The sequence below is a fragment of the Bos mutus genome, chromosome 2 (assembly GCF_027580195.1).
Source record: "Bos mutus isolate GX-2022 chromosome 2, NWIPB_WYAK_1.1, whole genome shotgun sequence".
Taxonomy (NCBI): Eukaryota; Metazoa; Chordata; class Mammalia; order Artiodactyla; family Bovidae; genus Bos; species Bos mutus.
Window position 1 is genome coordinate 135,419,361 of NC_091618.1, and position 18,068 is coordinate 135,437,428.

Genomic DNA, 18,068 nt, shown 5'->3' on the forward strand with positions numbered 1-18,068 from the left:
CATGGGGATGGTCTTGATCCCTGTCTTCTGTACAATGTCAAGAACCTCAGCCCATAGTTCATCAGGCACTCTATCTATTGGATCTAGTCCCTTAAATCTATTTCTCACATCCACTGTATAATCATAAGGGATTTGATTTAGGTCATACCTGAATGGTCTAGTGGTTTTCCCTCTTTCTTCAGTTTCAGTCTGAATTTGGCAATAAGGAGTTCATGATCTGAGCCACAGTCAGCTCCTGGTCTTGTTTTTGCTGACTGTATAGAGCTTCTCCATCTTTGGCTGCAAAGAATATAATCAATCTGATTTTGGTTTTGACCATCTGGTGATGTCAATGTGTAGAGTCTTCTCTTGTCTTGTTGGAATAGGGTGTTTGCTCTGACCAGTGCGTTCTCTTGGCAAAACTCTATTAGCCTTTGCCCTGCTTCATTCTGTATTCCAAGGCCAAATTTGCCTGTTACTCCAGGTGTTTCTTGACTTCCTACTTTTGCATTCCAGCCCCCTATAATGAAAAGGACATTTTTTGGGGTGTTAGTTCTAAAAGGACTTGGTAGATCTTCATAGAACCGTTCAACTTCAGCTTCTTCAGCATTACTGGTTGGGGCATAGACTTGGATTACTGTAATATTGAATGGTTTGCCTTGGAAATGAACAGAGATCATTCTGTCGTTTTTGAGATTGCATCCAAGTACTGCATTTCGGACTCTTTTGTTGACCATGATGGCTACTCCATTTCTTCTGAGGGATTCCTGCCCGCAGTAGTATATATAATGGTCATCTGAGTTAAATTCACCCATTCCAGTCCATTTTAGTTCGCTGATTCCTAGAACGTCGACATTAACTCTTGCTATCTCCTGTTTGACCTCTTCCAATTTACCTTGATTCATGGACCTAGCATTCCAGGTTCCTATGCGGTATTGCTCTTTACAGCATCAGACCTTGCGTCTGTTACCAGTCACATCCACAGCTGGGTATTGTTTTTGCTTTGGCTCCATCCCTTCATTCTTTCGGGAGTTATTTCTCCACTAATCTCTAGTAGCATATTGGTCACCTACTGACCTGGGGAGTTCCTCTTTCAGTATCCTATTATTTTGCCTTTTCATACTGTTCATGGGGATCTCAAGGCAAGAATACTGAAGTGGTTTGCCATTCCCTTCTCTAGTGGACCACATTCTGTCAGACCTCTCCACCATGACCCACACGTCTTGGGTGGCCCCACAGGGCATTGAGTTAGACAAGGCTGTGGTCCTAGTGTGATTAGATTGACTAGTTTTCTGTGAGTATGGTTTCAGTGTGTCTGCCCTCTGATGCCCTCTTGCAACACCTACCATCTTACTTGGGTTCTTGGACTTGGGATATCTCTTCATGGCTGCTCCAGCAAAGCACAGCTGCTGCTCCTTACCTTGGATGAGGGGCATCTCCTCACCACTGCCGCTCCTGACCTTGAATGTGGAGTAGCTCCTCTCAGCCCTCCTGTGCCTGCGCAGCCACTGCTCATTGGACCTGGGATTGCTCCTCTTGGCCGACGCCCCTGGCCTTGTGCATGGGGTAGCTCTTCCTGGCCGCTGCCCCTGACCTCGGATGTGGGTATCTTCTCTCGGCTGCTCCTGCGCCGTCACAGTCTGGCACTCACAGCTGCCACCCCTGACCTTGGACATGGGGTAGCTCCTCATTTCAGCAAAGTGTTCTACTAAACCTACATCACAGGACACAGCTGTTTCAGTACACTGTTCTACTAAACCTATATCACAGGACACAGCCTTTACAGCACAGTGTTCTGCTAAACCTACATCACAGCACACAGCCTTTACATTCCACTGTTCTCGTAAACCTACATCACAGGATACAACCTTTACAGCATACTGTTCTACTAAACCTACATCACTGGACACAGCAATTACAGTACACTGTTCTACTAAACTTACATCACAGGACACAGCCTTTAGAGTACACTGTTCTCCTAAACCTACATCACAGGACACAACCTTTACAGCACACTGTTCTAGTAAACCTACATCACAAGACATAACCTTTACAGCACAGTGTTTAATAAACCTATATCACAGCACACAGCCTTTTCAGTACATCGTTCTACTAAATCTACATCAAAGGACACAGGCTTTATAGTACACTGTTCTATTAAACCTACATCACAAGACACATCCATTTCAGCACAGTGTTCTACTAAACCTACATCATAGGACACAGCCTTTACAGTACCCCGTTCTACTAAACCTACATCACAGTACAATGTCTTTAGAGTACACTGTTCTATTAAAACTACATCATAGGGTGCAACCTTTACAGCACAGTGTTCTAATAAACCTACATCACAGCACACAGCCTTTACAGTACACAATTCTACTAAGCCTACTTCACAGGACACAGCCTTTACAACACAATGTTCTACTAAACCTACATCATAGTAGACAGCCTTTACAGTACACTGTTCTACTAAACCTACATCACAGCACACACAGCCTGTACAGTACACTGTTCTACTAAACCTACATCACAGGACACAGCCTTGACAGAACACTGTTCTACTAAACCTACATGACAACACACAGCCTTTATAGTACACTGTTCTACCAACCTACATCACAGGATACAGCCTGTACAGTGCACTGTTCTACTAAACGTAGAGCACAGCACACAGCCTCTACAGTACACTGTTCTCTTAACCCTACATGACAGGACACAGCCTTTATAGTACACTGTTCTACTAAACCTACATCACAGGAGACAGCCTTGACTGTACACTGTTCTACATAAGACACAGCCTTTACAGTATACCTCTGCACAAATCAGTCCACTTTTGCATCCTTGTAAACTGGATGGGACTCCTGCCAGCTCAGGCCTCCTTTGGGAGTCTTTTGACTTTCAAAATGGCATCTTTCATGCCATCCCTCTACTTCTCTCAATGCTGGGCCCATCCCTGTGTCCCAAAGTCACAAAAGCCATGTTGCCAAGCGTTCCCGATGCATTTGCCAAAACTGTTTACTCAAATTGACCAACTCTGCCTGAGTGTATGGTTGAACTCCCATTAGCTGAACAAGGCAGCATGGACTGTCACTGGTACCATGGGGTGGATTTTCCTGACTGTCCTGAAGGCGAATATGAATTGTGCCCTATGCGATGTTGCACCAGTGCTCAATGTGCAAAGACACTTGTAAGAACTAGAGCAATGTATATTGGCACTACAGCAAGAACCCTGTGGCTCTGAAGAACCCAGCATCTCTGACAGAGAGGCAGTAACTGACAGAGATGATGAACGTTATGAGACCTTGGGTCCCTGCTTGGCAGTGAGATCCATTATGCTGCAGAAAGTGAAGCACAGCAGTATTCTCCCATGGCTGGTGCAGTAGCCATAGCAGGAGACATGCTATATTCTCTCCTCTTGTGCCTGACTTAATGGACACAGCCATGATGCAGCACTAGTATGTCACTGCTTTCTAGGGGTGGAGCTCATGTATATGCACACTGCTGTGGCCCAGGGGGTCATCCTCAAGGGGCCCCCAGTGTGACTGATTCATGACATATCGACCATGTACTCTGGCAGAGTTGGTCAACTTGGGTAAGCAGTTTTGGCAAATGCGCTGGGAACCCTTGGCAACATGGCTTTTGTGAGGAAAAACTGCATGGAATGGCAAACATGACTGGACTCTATTATAACACTAAAGTGAGCCTAAAAGTATTGACCCCACAGCATCTAGTCTGTGTGAATTTCTGTTTGTATTTCTAGTGTGGTTTAGCCTGGGGTAGAAAATTGTCTCTAATTATCTTAAACTCCAACTTTTTACAACTCAGATATAACATGTGAAGTTTACCACTGATTCTTGGGGCACATTCTTGGATCTAGCTGTAACCACCAGTGAACACATCCTTCAGTTTTTGTTAATGATCCCTTCCTTCGCTGTGTCTTTCAGGTCTCACCCTCCTTTCTCCCAAGTCTTCAGCTCCAGGTCTAAAGAACCCTGCTTTACAGAAAACACTCCTTTGCTGAGGAATTTCTCACAAGAAAAAGGGTGAGTTTTTTTTTTTTTTTTCTTTCTTTCTTATGAAATTAAGAAATCTCTGAGCATTACCCTTATGCTCATTACACTCATGCTGGAGAATAAGATGAGTTTTTACCTGACATGTTTGGTCTCTGCTAGATCCTTGTCAATTCAGTATGTGTTCATGATTCTAGTAGTTGTATTCTGTGCCTAATGAATTTCCAAATAACCTTGAGCATAACCCTGCCATGAGTGCATAGCATATGTACACACTCATGCATGCACATAGCTCTGACAGGCTGTATCAAGAGGTCAGGGCTTCTCAACTGTGGCTGAGGTTGGCGCTGTCAGGAGATGTTTCTGTTGTCATAAATGGGGAAGCAGTACTACTAGCATTTATGGTAGAGGGCAGGAATGCTGCTAAACATACTGCAATGCACAGAACACCTCCCCACAATAAAGAATTACCTAACTCAATGTCAATAATTATTAAGTTTAAAATGTATGATTTGAAAGAAAACTCTACTTCTTATAAGTTCCTTTTGAAGATAAACCTGCCTGGTTCTGAAACCAATAGGCAGAGCTGCTCTGTAGGATGAGTTACAGACTGTCTCCCTTAGGGTGAAGAACCCTAACTCAGTCCTCCAATTCATCTCCCCTTCCTTCTGCAGGCAAACTTCCAGAAACCTGAGTCACCTCATTGGTGTTCTCTGATTGCTCACACATTACAATCTTGGGACATTGTCCTGGACCTTCTTTTCCTGCCCACTGACCCTTGCACTCAGCCTCCCTCCCACAGCCTCTGAGGAACTTCCCACCTTCTCCCTAGCTCTGTCTGTAACTGTTTGGGAGCCTTCACCATTTAGGGTGCATCAGAATTTGAGGGTGCTCATATGCCATGTGGGTTCCTGGTCTCATCGTCCAAAGACTCAAGTTCATGGGAACTTGATAGGGTATAGGAATCTTGATTGTCACCTTCCAATGCAGAGCCAATCTGGCTTCTTCCAGGAAACTCTTGATGACAAGTTGTGTTTCCCTGAAAAAGTTCCCACTGAGTCCATTTTATGAGAGGGAACTCCTGTTCTCCTTGGTTCTCCAGGTCAGGCCCACTCAAGTTTAAGGGGGCTCAAATGTCACCTCCTTTGTAAAACCTTGGTTCCTCCACAGCTCATTCAAGAGTCAATGCTCCTTCTTTGCTCTCAAACACCAAATGCATGTCCTGACTTTGGAACTTGTCCTTGTGTTACCTGTGATTATGCCTGCCAGCCTGAGTCCTCTTCATCCCATCCCAGCACCTAGCAAGGCCTCTGCCACCAGGGAGATAACAACTCTCATCTCTCCTAATGAGTAACTTTGAAAATGAACACTTCACCATCCATTCCCTTTAATGCTTTCCTTTGAATTACTTGGTAAACTGTTAAGGCCTGAGACATTTTCAACTCGTGATTCTCTAGAAAACCAAGAACTCAAGAACATGAAAGCTTTTATCCTGGTCTTGGAACACAGAGGCCTTGGGGTGCTGAGCTCTGTCTCACATCACAGTTGGGAAGCAGAATATGGATATTACATATGGGTTTCACATAGCCTAGTTTGCATCTTTGAGCTTCTCCTTATGAATAAAACTTTTTTTCTTGTTGTGAACAAGTCCTAAAGCAGTGATAAGGGTTCAGGAGAATCACAATGCCCAATTGAGCTAGCTGGGTTTGAGAGGCATAACATAATAGTTGTGGCTATTGTGTCAATACTGCCATCCCACAAGTATTCCATGCAATACAGGGGAATTCAGGGCTTTGGAGCAGCCTTACTAGAGGCAAGTGCTGACTGAGAATCTGTACTGAAGGACTTGTTTAGAAGCTCAGGGATTCAATAAAAGTAAACAATGCATCCATATGTAATTTTGATAAAAATTTATGATCCCCCTTGATCCATCCTTCTAGATAGAGGTCTTGTTCTTGGGTCCATCTAATCCAGCACCGATGTTCCTCATTCCTGCTCCTGTAGATGTTGGGCAGGAAAACAACGTACACAATCTTCTCTACAGCTCCATTACAGAAAGATGCCTAGTACAGAGGAGGGAAGGCTAACATCACTCATTGTGCTTCAGGATGAGTATAACAGAACCAGGTGTTGGGAACTCCAGCACAGTCAAAGAGAAAGCAAAAATTGAAATGCACTAGAGGTGGTCTGAGCCAGGAAAAGGTTTACTGGAAAATTCCAAACTCAGAACAAGCTGATGTTTCTTGAGGGGCCACAGTTTATTTTGAAGATTGTGTGACCCCAGAAGATTTCCCTGAAGTCAAGGGTCTGTGATGTCAAGAAAGATCTATTCCTACCAGCTTGACACTATTACAATGTTTATGGTCCTTTTAAAAACCAGGGTTGATTTCACATTTTATGCTCACCTTTGAGATGAACTGTTTTGGAGATGCTACTGTTGCTGTGAAAATAACCACAAAGCCTCAATTTCCAGGTCATGGTGCATGCCCGTTTGCCACCCAGAGTTCATTACTGGTGAAGAATCTTGGGAGGACAGCTCAACTGAGTGGGAGGGAAGATCCCTGCTAAGCAGAGAATTGGCAGGTTCCTCTGAATCCGCTTTCTTAGAGAAGGGGGAGCTTCTGGACAGTGCTCACATCAGGTTCCGTCTTGCCAAGCTGAGGTAGGAAGACTGGGAGCGCCACCACTGGCACGGGGTGGTGGTCACACAGCGCATGCCCTGGGACTGGGCTGGGGCAGGGAAGTGGGTCTTGCCCTCAGGACATCCTTCCCAAGGACAGGGAAGGAAGGCTAGGTGGTACTTTCCTGGAGAGTAGTCTGCTTTTCTTTCAGGCTTTGGAAGATAGATAAGGGCACATTTGAACCAGCATGGAGCTTTTAAGGATGCAGGAAAACCCAATTATGGACCTTAATGACTAACATCCCATACTCCTTTCTATTGTGTGGCTGGGGTCTTGATGCCCATGAGGGTTTGCAGATGAGAATAGTCCCTGTGGTGTTCTAGAAGCTGATATTATCATTTATAACCAGAGACTAAGGTTTCTGCACATGCAGCAGAGTGTTTTTAGGGGTCTCTCCCTGATCCTGTTTGTGACACCAATTGTCTTGCTGAATCTGACTGTGTGTACTGTTCACTGAACCCATGGTAGGCAAGGCACGAGCTAAGAGGCTGGAAGAAAATGTGAAGAGTTGTAGGAAAGGTGTCTCCTGGCTGGCACAGCAGCCATAGCAGCAGACATAACATAACTGCACATAACCCTTCAGGGCTTTTCCAGGTGAAGCTTATATATATATTTCCAGAAAAAAGTAGCCCGTGGCCAAGCGAGTACCTCGTGAAGCATATGTGCAGTGCTCTAAGTGATCTCAGCTGTTACATACCCATGCAAAGCCATTGTTTACAGAACATGGGATGTGAAAGCATGGGACGAGAGACTGGTGGCATCTCGTTAATTTCCTCACAAGGGGCAAGGGATTGGGTGGGTCTGAGAGAGGCCAAGCCCTCCATGCATATGTAGGAAGGCACAGCATGCACATGCATGGGGGATGTGAGGGCATTTCGCAGGACCACCTGCAGGGGTCAGAGGAGGAGTGCTCTCCCTGCTTTGTGTGCTGGGGCTTCTGCATGAGCATTCACTTGAAAGAAGTGTTCTTTTCTGCTCAACATCACTCATTATCAGAGAAATGCAAATCAAAACCACTATGAGGTACCATTTCACGCCAGTCAGAAAGGCTGCGATCCAAAAGTCTACAAATAATAAATGCTGGAGAGGGTGTGGAGAAAAGGGAACCCTCTTACACTGTTGGTGGGAATGCAAACTAGTACAGCCACTATGGAGAACAGTGTGGAGATTCCTTAAAAAACTGGAAATAGAACTGCCTTATGATCCAGCAATCCCACTGCTGGGCATACACACTGAGGAAACCAGAAGGGAAAGAGACACGTGTACCCCAATGTTCATTGCAGCACTGTTTATAATAGCCAGGACATGGAAGCAACCTAGATGCCCATTAGCAGATGAATGGATAAGAAAGCTGTGGTACATATACACAATGGAGTATTACTCAGCCATTAAAAAGAATACATTTGAATCAGTTCTAATGAGGTGGATGAAACTGGAACCTATTATACAGTGTGAAGTAAGCCAGAATGAAAAACACCAATACAGTATACTAATGCATATATATGGAATTTAGAAAGATGGTAACAATAACCCTGTGTACGAGACAGCAAAAGAGACACTGATGTATAGATCAGTCTTGTGGACTCTGTGGGAGAGGGAGAGGGTGGGGAGATTTGGCAGAATGGCATTGAAACATGTGTAATATCATGTATGAGACGAGTCGCCAGTCCAGGTTCAATGCACGATGCTGGATGCTTGGGGCTGGTGTACTGGGACGGCCCAGAGGGAGAGTATGGGGAGGGAGAAGGGAGGAGGGTTCAGGATGCGGAGCACGGGTATACCTGTGGCGGATTCATTTCGATGTTGGGCAAAACTAATACAATATTGTAAAGTTTAAAAATAAAATTAAAAAAAAAAAAAAAAAGAAAGAAGAATTGAAAAAAAAAAAAAAGAAAGTGTTCTATTGAAAACCGTATGTTTGAAAGTGGCAGTTTTAGAAACAGAATAAAGCTTGTGGACCAGGACCACCAAGGTCCCCATTCTGTATCTGCTCAGAGGTAGCTAAGGAACCAGCAGGGGCCAGGCATGTCCATGCAACTATCTCCTTGTTACCTTTGCTCCACAAAGGCATTCCCTTTGCTCCACAGCCTTTTGTGGCTTCCACTAAGATGATCTATGCGAAAACCCATGGATAGGTGAGAGGACACCATGAAGCTGTCAAATATTAGTGTTATTATTTCTCTACATAAGGGGGCCCATCTTTTCTGAAGCTGTTTGAAGGGCTGATTAGAAGTGTACCTGCCTGCATCCCAAAGTGTATCTGTCTTTAGCCAGAGAGGCCCACTCTCATTTGTCCTGTTGATGTTACAGGCAATCCTGAGAGGTAGATAAAGGAAGGTACCTCGGAGAAAGTAAGGATTTTGCCTGAGGTCATGCATGGGCTTCCCTTGTGGCTCAGTTGGTAAAGAATCCACCCGCAATGTGGGAGACCTGGGTTTGATCCCTGGGTTGGGAAGATACTTTGGAGAAGGGAAAGGCTACCCACTCCAGTATTCTTGCCTGGAGAATTCCATGGACTGTATAGTCCATGGGGTCACAAAGAGTCAAACATGACTGAGTGTCTTTCACTTTCACTTTCTTGCAGGTTTTTGAGAGAAGCAGAGGGATAGGGGCAGGAATGTGACCCCAGGTCCCCCACCAATGCTTAGAGATGTCTTTTCGACCATGCCTCCTGATAGGGATAGAGTGAAGGGACGATGTAGGTAATTAAATCCCACTTGGGGAATGTAGTGGAAAAAATGAGAGACTCCTGTACTTTAATGATTACTCAAGAAAGCATGTTTGCTTAACCACAAAACCAAAACCTAGCAGACCTTTTTAGCAACAAACCATGCAACAGAAGCACAAGACATGCCTCAAAACAATAAAACAATGGTGGCATGAGACACCATCCTGCCTAGTGAGTTCAATAACATGCTCTCTGCACACATAAAAAAATAATAATTTGTGAATTTAGCTTGATCATATAGAGACAAGAAAAACTCCCCTGCTCAACCTGGAGGAGGATGGTGGAAGCTTGACATTTACTCAAGAAAGACAAAGATGTCTTCTCCCCTTCCTCACTTTACCTTTGATTATAAAACTATGGCCCACTGAGTTCTCAGCGTGTGACACTGTCTCACCCACTCACTTATAAGCCTCACAAATGTCCTATTCTAATACATCACTTATATCTATTACTTTATCTCTCGCTGAATTCTTTCTGCACTGAGACATAAAGGACGAGGAGCTCTTTGGAGCCCCCTGAAAAGACACCTAACGGTTTCACTTCTAGCCATGTGTAGTTTCTTTACCATGACTGGTCTTAGCTATAGGTGTGGTAAATATTCATCCAGTTTAATCTTCTTTAAAATCATTTGAATTATGTGAAAGCATGTGAACAGGTTCCTGGTCCCTGTCATTCACCGTGATGCTAAGCCCTGATACTGTTTACAGCCTTCTCCAGCATGCTGGCTCACAACTCCAGAGGATGTGAGGTTCTTCAAGTATCCTGTGGCATGGAAAATGGGATCAGTACATTTAAGCCTTCACATTCAGTAGTTGTTTTATCTTCTATGATTCATAGAGTAGTTGCCTCCAACTTTCCATTTAACTGAAAGATTTAGTGACATTCTTTTTAACATGTCTCAAAAGTACTACACATTATTGTTGAAACTTGTAAAAGCTATTTTGGATGGTCAGCTCTGCTGTATGTGTCAGTTATGTAGAAAGACATTTGTGTTTAGGATAGTTCAATTAATGCTTCATGCTTTAAAAAGAAATATTTTTTATTCCCATTTGAATAGGAACTATTGATCATAATTTGGAAGTATGATATAATTATTCATCAAATTCATTAAATCTAAAAGAATGCAGAACAAGGTTTTGCCATTTTGAAAGGATCAGAAACATTTCGAAAAAGATGTTCCAATATAGACTTTCTTCTCTCATTCTACAAACATGTGTCAAGCACAGGCTGTATACCAGCACCTTATCTTTGGCAGGGGCTGAGCACGTTGGCAGGGGCTGAGCACAAATACCCCAGTGCCTGCCCTGGGGAAGCAACCAGGGGAGAGCACTCTCCAGCAACTGGGCAGTGATAATATCTTCAGGAGATGGGGTCTAGTGGGCCCTGAGGAGGTGAAAGGAGCAGAGGTAAGCCAGGAATGGCTGCCAGGACCATATTTGCCCAAAGGCCTGAGGGTCACAATTAAGAAGTGTGTAATGATGACTATCAGGGGTCCACAGAGGGCTGGATTGTCTGTTGAATTATCTCTTAAGGAATTCTTAAAGGATTCTGCTGGTACAACCAGTTACAACACTGCAAATTCTTTCTTGAATTGTTTGGTTATGTCTCAGTCAATGTTTATTCAATGATCAAATCCATATTCTTACCTTCCAGAAAACTTAAGGGAAAATAATTGATAAATATGAATCTGAGAGCCAAGATAAAGCTTGTTTCCAGAAAACCAGAGCCTTTAAAAAGCTAGTGAAGAGGCCCAAATCTTGAACTTCAGCATCTCTGACAAGAAGATGTGTTCAGACATTCAGGTTTAATTTTGTTTCCTCCTGTAACCTCCTCTGAACTGCTTCTCATGAAGCTGTATGTTTACAACAGGTCATTGGTGTTCTCAGCAGTATCCTCCTTCATATCATGTTATAGAAAGAATTCTCAAAGAATTCTATGTGGAATTCTTTGAGATGGACATTACCCAAGGCTTCAGCAGATATCTGAGGTTTGACCTTTGTGGGTGCATGCAAATAAGACTGCCATCAGCGTGATCTGGGACCTGTCTTTTCTCTTGCAGGTGCTGTGTACAGTGGCTAAAAGTCACAGGCTTATTTGTCTTTGTGGTGCTGTGCTCTGTGAGTACCATGGCATGCTGAGCCTTGGGGTCTGTTTAGCAGAGTCCCTGGGTGTTTCGGGCTGGGTAGCAGGGCACCTGAGGTGTGGGACACACACACATTTCTTAGGAGGAAATGCTGAGGGGATGTGAGATGGCAGTCTGGAGGTAGCTGGGGAGTCCCGCCCCTAGCAATATTCCTCTACTTTTGTCCTACTTTGTACAGTGGAAACCATGAGGATCTGGCTGTGGTCTGTAGAAGGCAGCTTGCCCCGGGGTCTTAATCCCTACCTTAAGTGGCTTGCCAAATTCTCTTTTCAACTACATGCAGTAAGCACTCTTTATTTGTGTTGGGACATGTCCAGCAGTCATGGTTGCCCCTAGGAATGTCTCAGTGCCCATTTGGAGTGGCGCCCAGCTGTTTGGGAGAGAGTGAAGTTCTGTGTCTGCCTCTTCCCTGGAGACTGCTCTGATTTTACTTGCCCTGCATCCCCAGGGATAGTTGCAGAGCTAGAACCCTGGAGGCAACCTGAGTGCTCCTCTGACTTGAGGTGTCATGAGTGTCATTGCCAGCATTTGTGTGGTATGTGCCCTGATGTGGCACTAGCCAAGATCACATTATAGGCACTTAAAATGCATTTGCTGAATGAGCAACTGTGAGCCTCCCCCCACCCAATCTGTGTGTGTGCATGTGGATATGAGGATCCATGTCTGCCTGTGTGTTTGTGTGTGTGCTGTCCTCTGTGGGACAAGTAGGTCTTTTGTGGTCTGTGACCATTTTGAGCTTGTGTGTGTGCCTAGGGAGTTATTTTTGCAGTTAATAATTATTATCTAATTTTAGCATTGGCATAGGATACTTTGTGTGGGCCATTTTTGAGAGACCCCAGGATGTGACAGGATATGAGACTGTGAGCAAGGAAGGGGTGGGTGAGTAGTGTTTCCATACCTGTGCCCTGTGGACTCCAGGACTGGTGTGGTTATGGCTCTTCTCAGCAGGCAGCCGGTGGTGACAGCTGTGCTGGGTGCCCTTTGTGGTTGGAAACTGCATGTGTGTGACCACGTGTAGCTGTAAATACATGGTCTTCATTATCTGTGTGTGTGGGCACGAGGACTGGGGTTCTACGCATGTGAGAATAGTGCATGACAAGACTCTTCTCAGTGTGATGTGTAGAGAACAATGTTGCATCTCAGACAGCAAGCGGGCACGAAGTCAGTATTGGCTGAATTGAATTGAATACAGGCAACTCTTTAATAACCCATAATGGGGGAGAGGAGGGGTCTACAGAAAGGAAATCTAGGCTAAAAACAATTACAATGAACTGAAAACTTCATGAGTTTACTTTTTTGGCTACCAATTTGCCTCTCTACTTCCTATTCAAACAACTGTGTGTTTCTGAAGACCCAGTTGCTTAGCACAGCCTGGTGGGTGGGTGTACTGGATTTTCAAGGGTGTACTGGGAGGTATGGTTGGGCCAAGTCTCCCCTGATCCCTGTGAGCTCACCTGAACTCTGTGTCTGGTCTTCACTCTTCTGGTAATTGAAATATTGGTGTTTTGTGGACACAACCAAAACAGAGTTTGAGGATTTTGTTTTGAACCTCTGTAATCTGTTATCTCATCATCACTTTAATTTAGTTTCTGAGGGTGTATAAGGTGCTCTGAAAATTCCACAGTGTGAGCTCTTGCCATCATATGGGTTGTATTCCCTACTCTTCCATACAGGAAAACCACATTTGCCCTCCTCTGACAATTTAATTTTAGGGCTGGGTAGTCAATCCTTCATGGAGAAGGCAATAGCAACCCACTCCAGTACTCTTGGCTGGAAAATCCCATGGACGGAGGAGCCTGGTAGGCTGCAGTTCATGGGACTGTTGAGTCAGACATGACTGAGTGACTTCATTTTCCATTTTCACTTTCATGCATTGGAGAAGGAAATGGCAACCCACTCCAGTGTTCTTGCCTGGAGAATCCCAGGGACGGGGGAGCCTGGTGGGCTGCCATCTATGGGGTCGCACAGAGTCGGACACGACTGAAGCAACTTAGCAACAGCAGCAGTAGTCAATCCTTGGAGAAGGCAATGGCACCCCACTCCAGTACTCTTGCCTGGAAAATCCCATGGACAGAGGAGCCTGGTAGGCTGCAGTCCATGGGGTCGAGAAGAGTTGGACACGACTGAGCAACTTCACTTTCACTTTTCACTTTCATGCATTGGAGAAGGAAATGGCAATCCACTCCAGTGTTCTTGCCTGGAGAATCCCAGGGACAGGGGAGCCTGCTGGGCTGCCATCTATGGGGTCACACAGAGTCGGACATGACTGATGCGACTTAGCAGCAGCAGCAGCAGCAGTCAATCCTTAAAACTGTCAAATATCAATAATAAGGCCCATTGTAGCAAAAAAAAAAAAAATAGTTTAATGGATCAGAATTTTATCTTTTAATATCTCAGAAAAACTATTCAGAGTAAGTAGGTAAATTTTGGATACATCAAGCAGCACAATTATCATAACCCTATTTTCAGCTCTTATCAAAGTTATTAAATCCTATTGCTGTCACACCACAAATCTATCATTAAATGTTTCTGATTGTTGCAGATTTTATTTAGCCTGTATCCAGATCAAGGAAAGCTCTGGCAATTGCTGGCTGTGTCACCGCTGGAAAGCTACTGTATCTGAACCTTTTTTGAGATGGACGGTCACCCGTGGTTGAGTCACAAAGTGAAAAGACCTGAGAACTGTTAGGATGGTTTGCTCAAGGTCACAGCATAAGCAATCATGATCACTCCCCATGTGTTTTTTGTTCCTCCAGGATGTTTGTTGAAAGATAAGGCTTCAGAACATAAAGGGAGGGGGCTTTAGTGAGACAGCAGTGGGTGGGTGGTGGGAAGATTCCCCATGGAAAGGTGACAGCAAACAGTGTATTTTAGTTAAGGCCCAGCTTTCTGTGGCTGTTGGATGCTCTTTCTGTCCCCCCAACCCCACCCCCAGCCCCTGACCTCTTATGTCTTAGCTTAAATGGTTCCTCTTTACCTAACTTTAAGTTCATTGGTTCTTTCCTTGGCAGTGTCATCTGAGCTTGATGATTGCTTGGTTTCCTATCCTCTGGGATCTCTTGCCATTTCGTAGGTCTCAGCTGCTACAACAGAACCACAACCTGGATGACTTAAGCAACAGACATTTATTTCTCACAGTTCTAGAGGCTGGACATCCAAGGTCAGGATGGGCTGATTTGGTTTCTAGTGAGCACTCTGTTTCTGGCTTTCAGACGGCCGCCTTCTTGCTATGTCTCCTATGTTTGTGTATATGTGTGTGTGTGTGTAAAGAGTGAGAGCTCTCTGTCTCTTACAAGAACACTGATACTATCAAATCTGGGCCTCAACCTATGACCTCATTTACTTTCAGCTATTTCCTTAGAGACCCAGGCTTCCCAGGTGCCTCAGTGGTAAAGAATCTGCCTGCCGATGCAGGAGACGTAGAAGACATGGATTCCATCCCTGAGTCAGGAAGATCCCTTAGAGGAGGACATGGACATTCAGTCCATAGCAGAGATGAAGTTTTAAGCTTGAAGGTGAACACACCTTAACTTCTATGGGCCAGGGGGAGTTATGTAAATCCAATTAAATGTTGGCTGTCTTGTGGTCTATGGTTGCCATGGTAACCGTCAGTGCCCCAGACACCTGGAATTTCTCAGCCTTCTTTCATCTGCCTGCCAGGCCCTGCACTGTTCCTACCCATCCTTCAGGGGTAGGGCTGCTTTCTCATCTTACCTGCCCCCAGCTCTTAGGGTTCTGTTGTACTCTTGGGCTCCAGATTTGATGTGCTTCCCTGTTAAATTCAGGCTTTCTTAGGGATCTCCCCATTCCACTCATTGTCCCTGTGAGAACTTGCTGGAGTTCATGGAAGAAGAAGAGCCTAGAAGATGTTAGCATCCCTATTCAGTGGCTCACCAGGCCAAGGTCAAGGCCTAGTTGAGAAGAGGGCTCAGAGGATCCTGACTCAAGTTTGGTCAAGGAGGAGGTTCTGGACAGTGCTTCTGAGCCCAATATTAGATAAGCTCTGAAGCAAACTGAAGGATAAGCCTGAGAGTCTCCACAGTTTAGGTGAACCTTACAGATTTGTTCCGTGCACTGCAGCAGCACATTGCTGGCAGTTCAGAAGAACTTTGCTTGTGTGTCTTTCTTTCCATCATGCATGGGCCTTCAGGATATAGTTCTCTGTTCTGAGAACACCAGACCAGAGTAGATGGTCATGCTTGTTAGAAGAACAGTACGAAGACCGTGAGCTGGGAACTCCCAGGAGAGTGGCCCTGGTGCTCACAGTGGGGTTGGGTCAAGTCAAGCTCGATCAGATCAGATCAGATCAGTCGCTCAGTCATGTCCGACTCTTTGCGACCCCATGAATCGCAGCATGCCAGGCCTCCCTGTCCATCACCAACTCCCGGAGTTCCCTGAGACTCACGTCCATCATCCAGCCATCTCATCCTCTGTCGTCCCCTTCTCCTCTTGCCCTTAATCCCTCCCAGCATCAGAGTCTTTTCCAATGAGTCAACTCTTCGCATGAGGTGGCCAAGTACTGGAGTTTCAGCTTTAGCATCATTCTTTCCAAAGAAATCCCAGGGCTGATCTGCTTCGGAATGGACTGGTTGGATCTCCTTGCAGTCCAAGGGACTCTCAAGAGTCTTCTCCAACACCACAGTTCAAAAGCATCAATTCTTCAGTGCTCAGCCTTCTTCACAGTCCAACTCTCACATCCATACATGACCACAGGAAAAACCATAGCCTTAACTAGACGGACCTTTGTTGGCAAAGTAATGTCTCTGCTTTTGAATATGCTATCTAGGTTGGTCATAACTTTCCTTCCAAGGAGTAAGCATCTTTTAATTTCATGGCTGCAGTCACCATCTGTAGTGATTTTGGAGCCCAGAAAAATAAAGTCTGACACTGTTTCCACTGTTTCCCCATCTATTTCCCATGAAGTGATGGGACTGGATGCCATGATCTTCGTTTTCTGAATGTTGAGCTTTAAGCCAACTTTTTCACTCTCCACTTTCACTTTCATCAAGAGGCTTTTTAGTTCCTCTTCACTTTCTGCCATAAGGGTGGTGTCATCTGCATATCTGAGGTTATTGATATTTCTCCCGGCAACCTTGATTCCAGCTTGTGTTTCTTCCAGTCCAGCGTTTCTCATGATGTACTCTGCATAGAAGTTAAATAAGCAGGGTGACAATATACAGCCTTGATGCACTCCTTTTCCTATTTGGAACCAGTCTGTTGTTCCATGTCCAGTTCTAACTATTGCTTCCTGACCTGCATACAAATTTCTCAAGAGGCAGGTCAGGTGGTCTGGGATTCCCATCTCTTTCAGAATTTTCCACAGTTTATTGTGATCCCTACAGTCAAAGGCTTTGGCATAGTCAATAAAGCAGAAATAGATGTTTTTCTGGAACTCTCTTGCTTTTTTGATGATCCAGCAGATGTTGGCAATTTGATCTCTGGTTCCTCTGCTTTTTGTAAAACCAGCTTGAACATTAGGAAGTTCACGGTTCACATATCGCTGAAGCCTGGCTTGAAGAATTTTGAGCATTACTTGCTGGAAAGACGGCTTAAATTTGAGTCATGGATTTGAGTAATGGGAAAAGCAAGAGGACCATGATTGGATACAACAGAGGAAGAAGATGATTTCTTTGTCTTCTCTCTTCCATGATTTGGTCTGGCTAGGACTCTGGTATAAGTTCAAAGGACTTGAAGGATGATACTGAAAACGGATATTTATTAGTTAGACCAAGATGTTTTGGGGACATAAAATGTGGTTAGAATCATGTTGGTCTCCAGAGAAGTAGAGAAATGAATAGCATGTAGTTTCTTCACTTGAGGAGCTAGACCGGGGGGAGAAAAATCTAAAACAGACAAGAGTATGTTGTGAGTGAGCACTTTAACAGAGTAAGCCTGATCTACAGAGGACACAGGCAGGAGTGAGGATCCTCTCAAGCTGTGGATAACAAGGAAGGGTTTAAGGAGAGGAGAGCTTGAGCAATATCTTAAAAGATAGTGGGGTTCTCTAGGTTTGGGGGAGGCCTCTGAGGCAAAGACAAGATATGACTTTAGCAGAGCAGACCTTTCAGAATGGCTGGAAGGCAAGGATCAAAGCTGCCTGCAGGGTGGGTTTGACCACAGGTCCAAGTTGCTGGGATCCATAAGTCACTGCTGACACCAGAACATTGCAGTGGGCTTTGACTCCCAGGCACAATGTGGGCATCTGGAAAAACAGAGGGAGAGGAGGGCAGAGGCACATGTGGTCCAGTGTCCCTTGGATTTTGTGTGCACTCCATTTGAGTGGTGGTTAATCATAGTGTGTTTTAATCTTCCTTCTAGGGAGTGACACCCCCACAAGGACAAAGACCTTGTTCCATCCTCCTTGCTCTTTGTTTGCAATGTGCTATGCTCTGATTAGTCGCTCAGTTTGACTCCTTGCAACCCCAAAGATTGTACCCCACCAGGCATCTCTGTTCATGGGGATTCTCCAGGCAAGGATATTGGAGTAGGTTGCCATGCCCTCCTCCAGGGGATCTTCCCCACCC

General features: G+C 44.9%; 1 protein-coding gene across 1 annotated transcript in view; it reads left to right on the forward strand.

The window, feature by feature from the left end:
• OCA2 (OCA2 melanosomal transmembrane protein) overlaps nt 1–18,068 on the forward strand; it is a 284,959-nt gene that overhangs the window by 44,119 nt on the left and 222,772 nt on the right. Inside the window, exons 3-6 of the mRNA XM_070381524.1 lie at nt 3,927–4,025; nt 6,466–6,654; nt 11,461–11,518; nt 14,087–14,159. Of these exons, the coding sequence (XP_070237625.1) occupies nt 3,927–4,025; nt 6,466–6,654; nt 11,461–11,518; nt 14,087–14,159 (419 nt within the window). The remainder of the gene's footprint in view (nt 1–3,926; nt 4,026–6,465; nt 6,655–11,460; nt 11,519–14,086; nt 14,160–18,068) is intronic.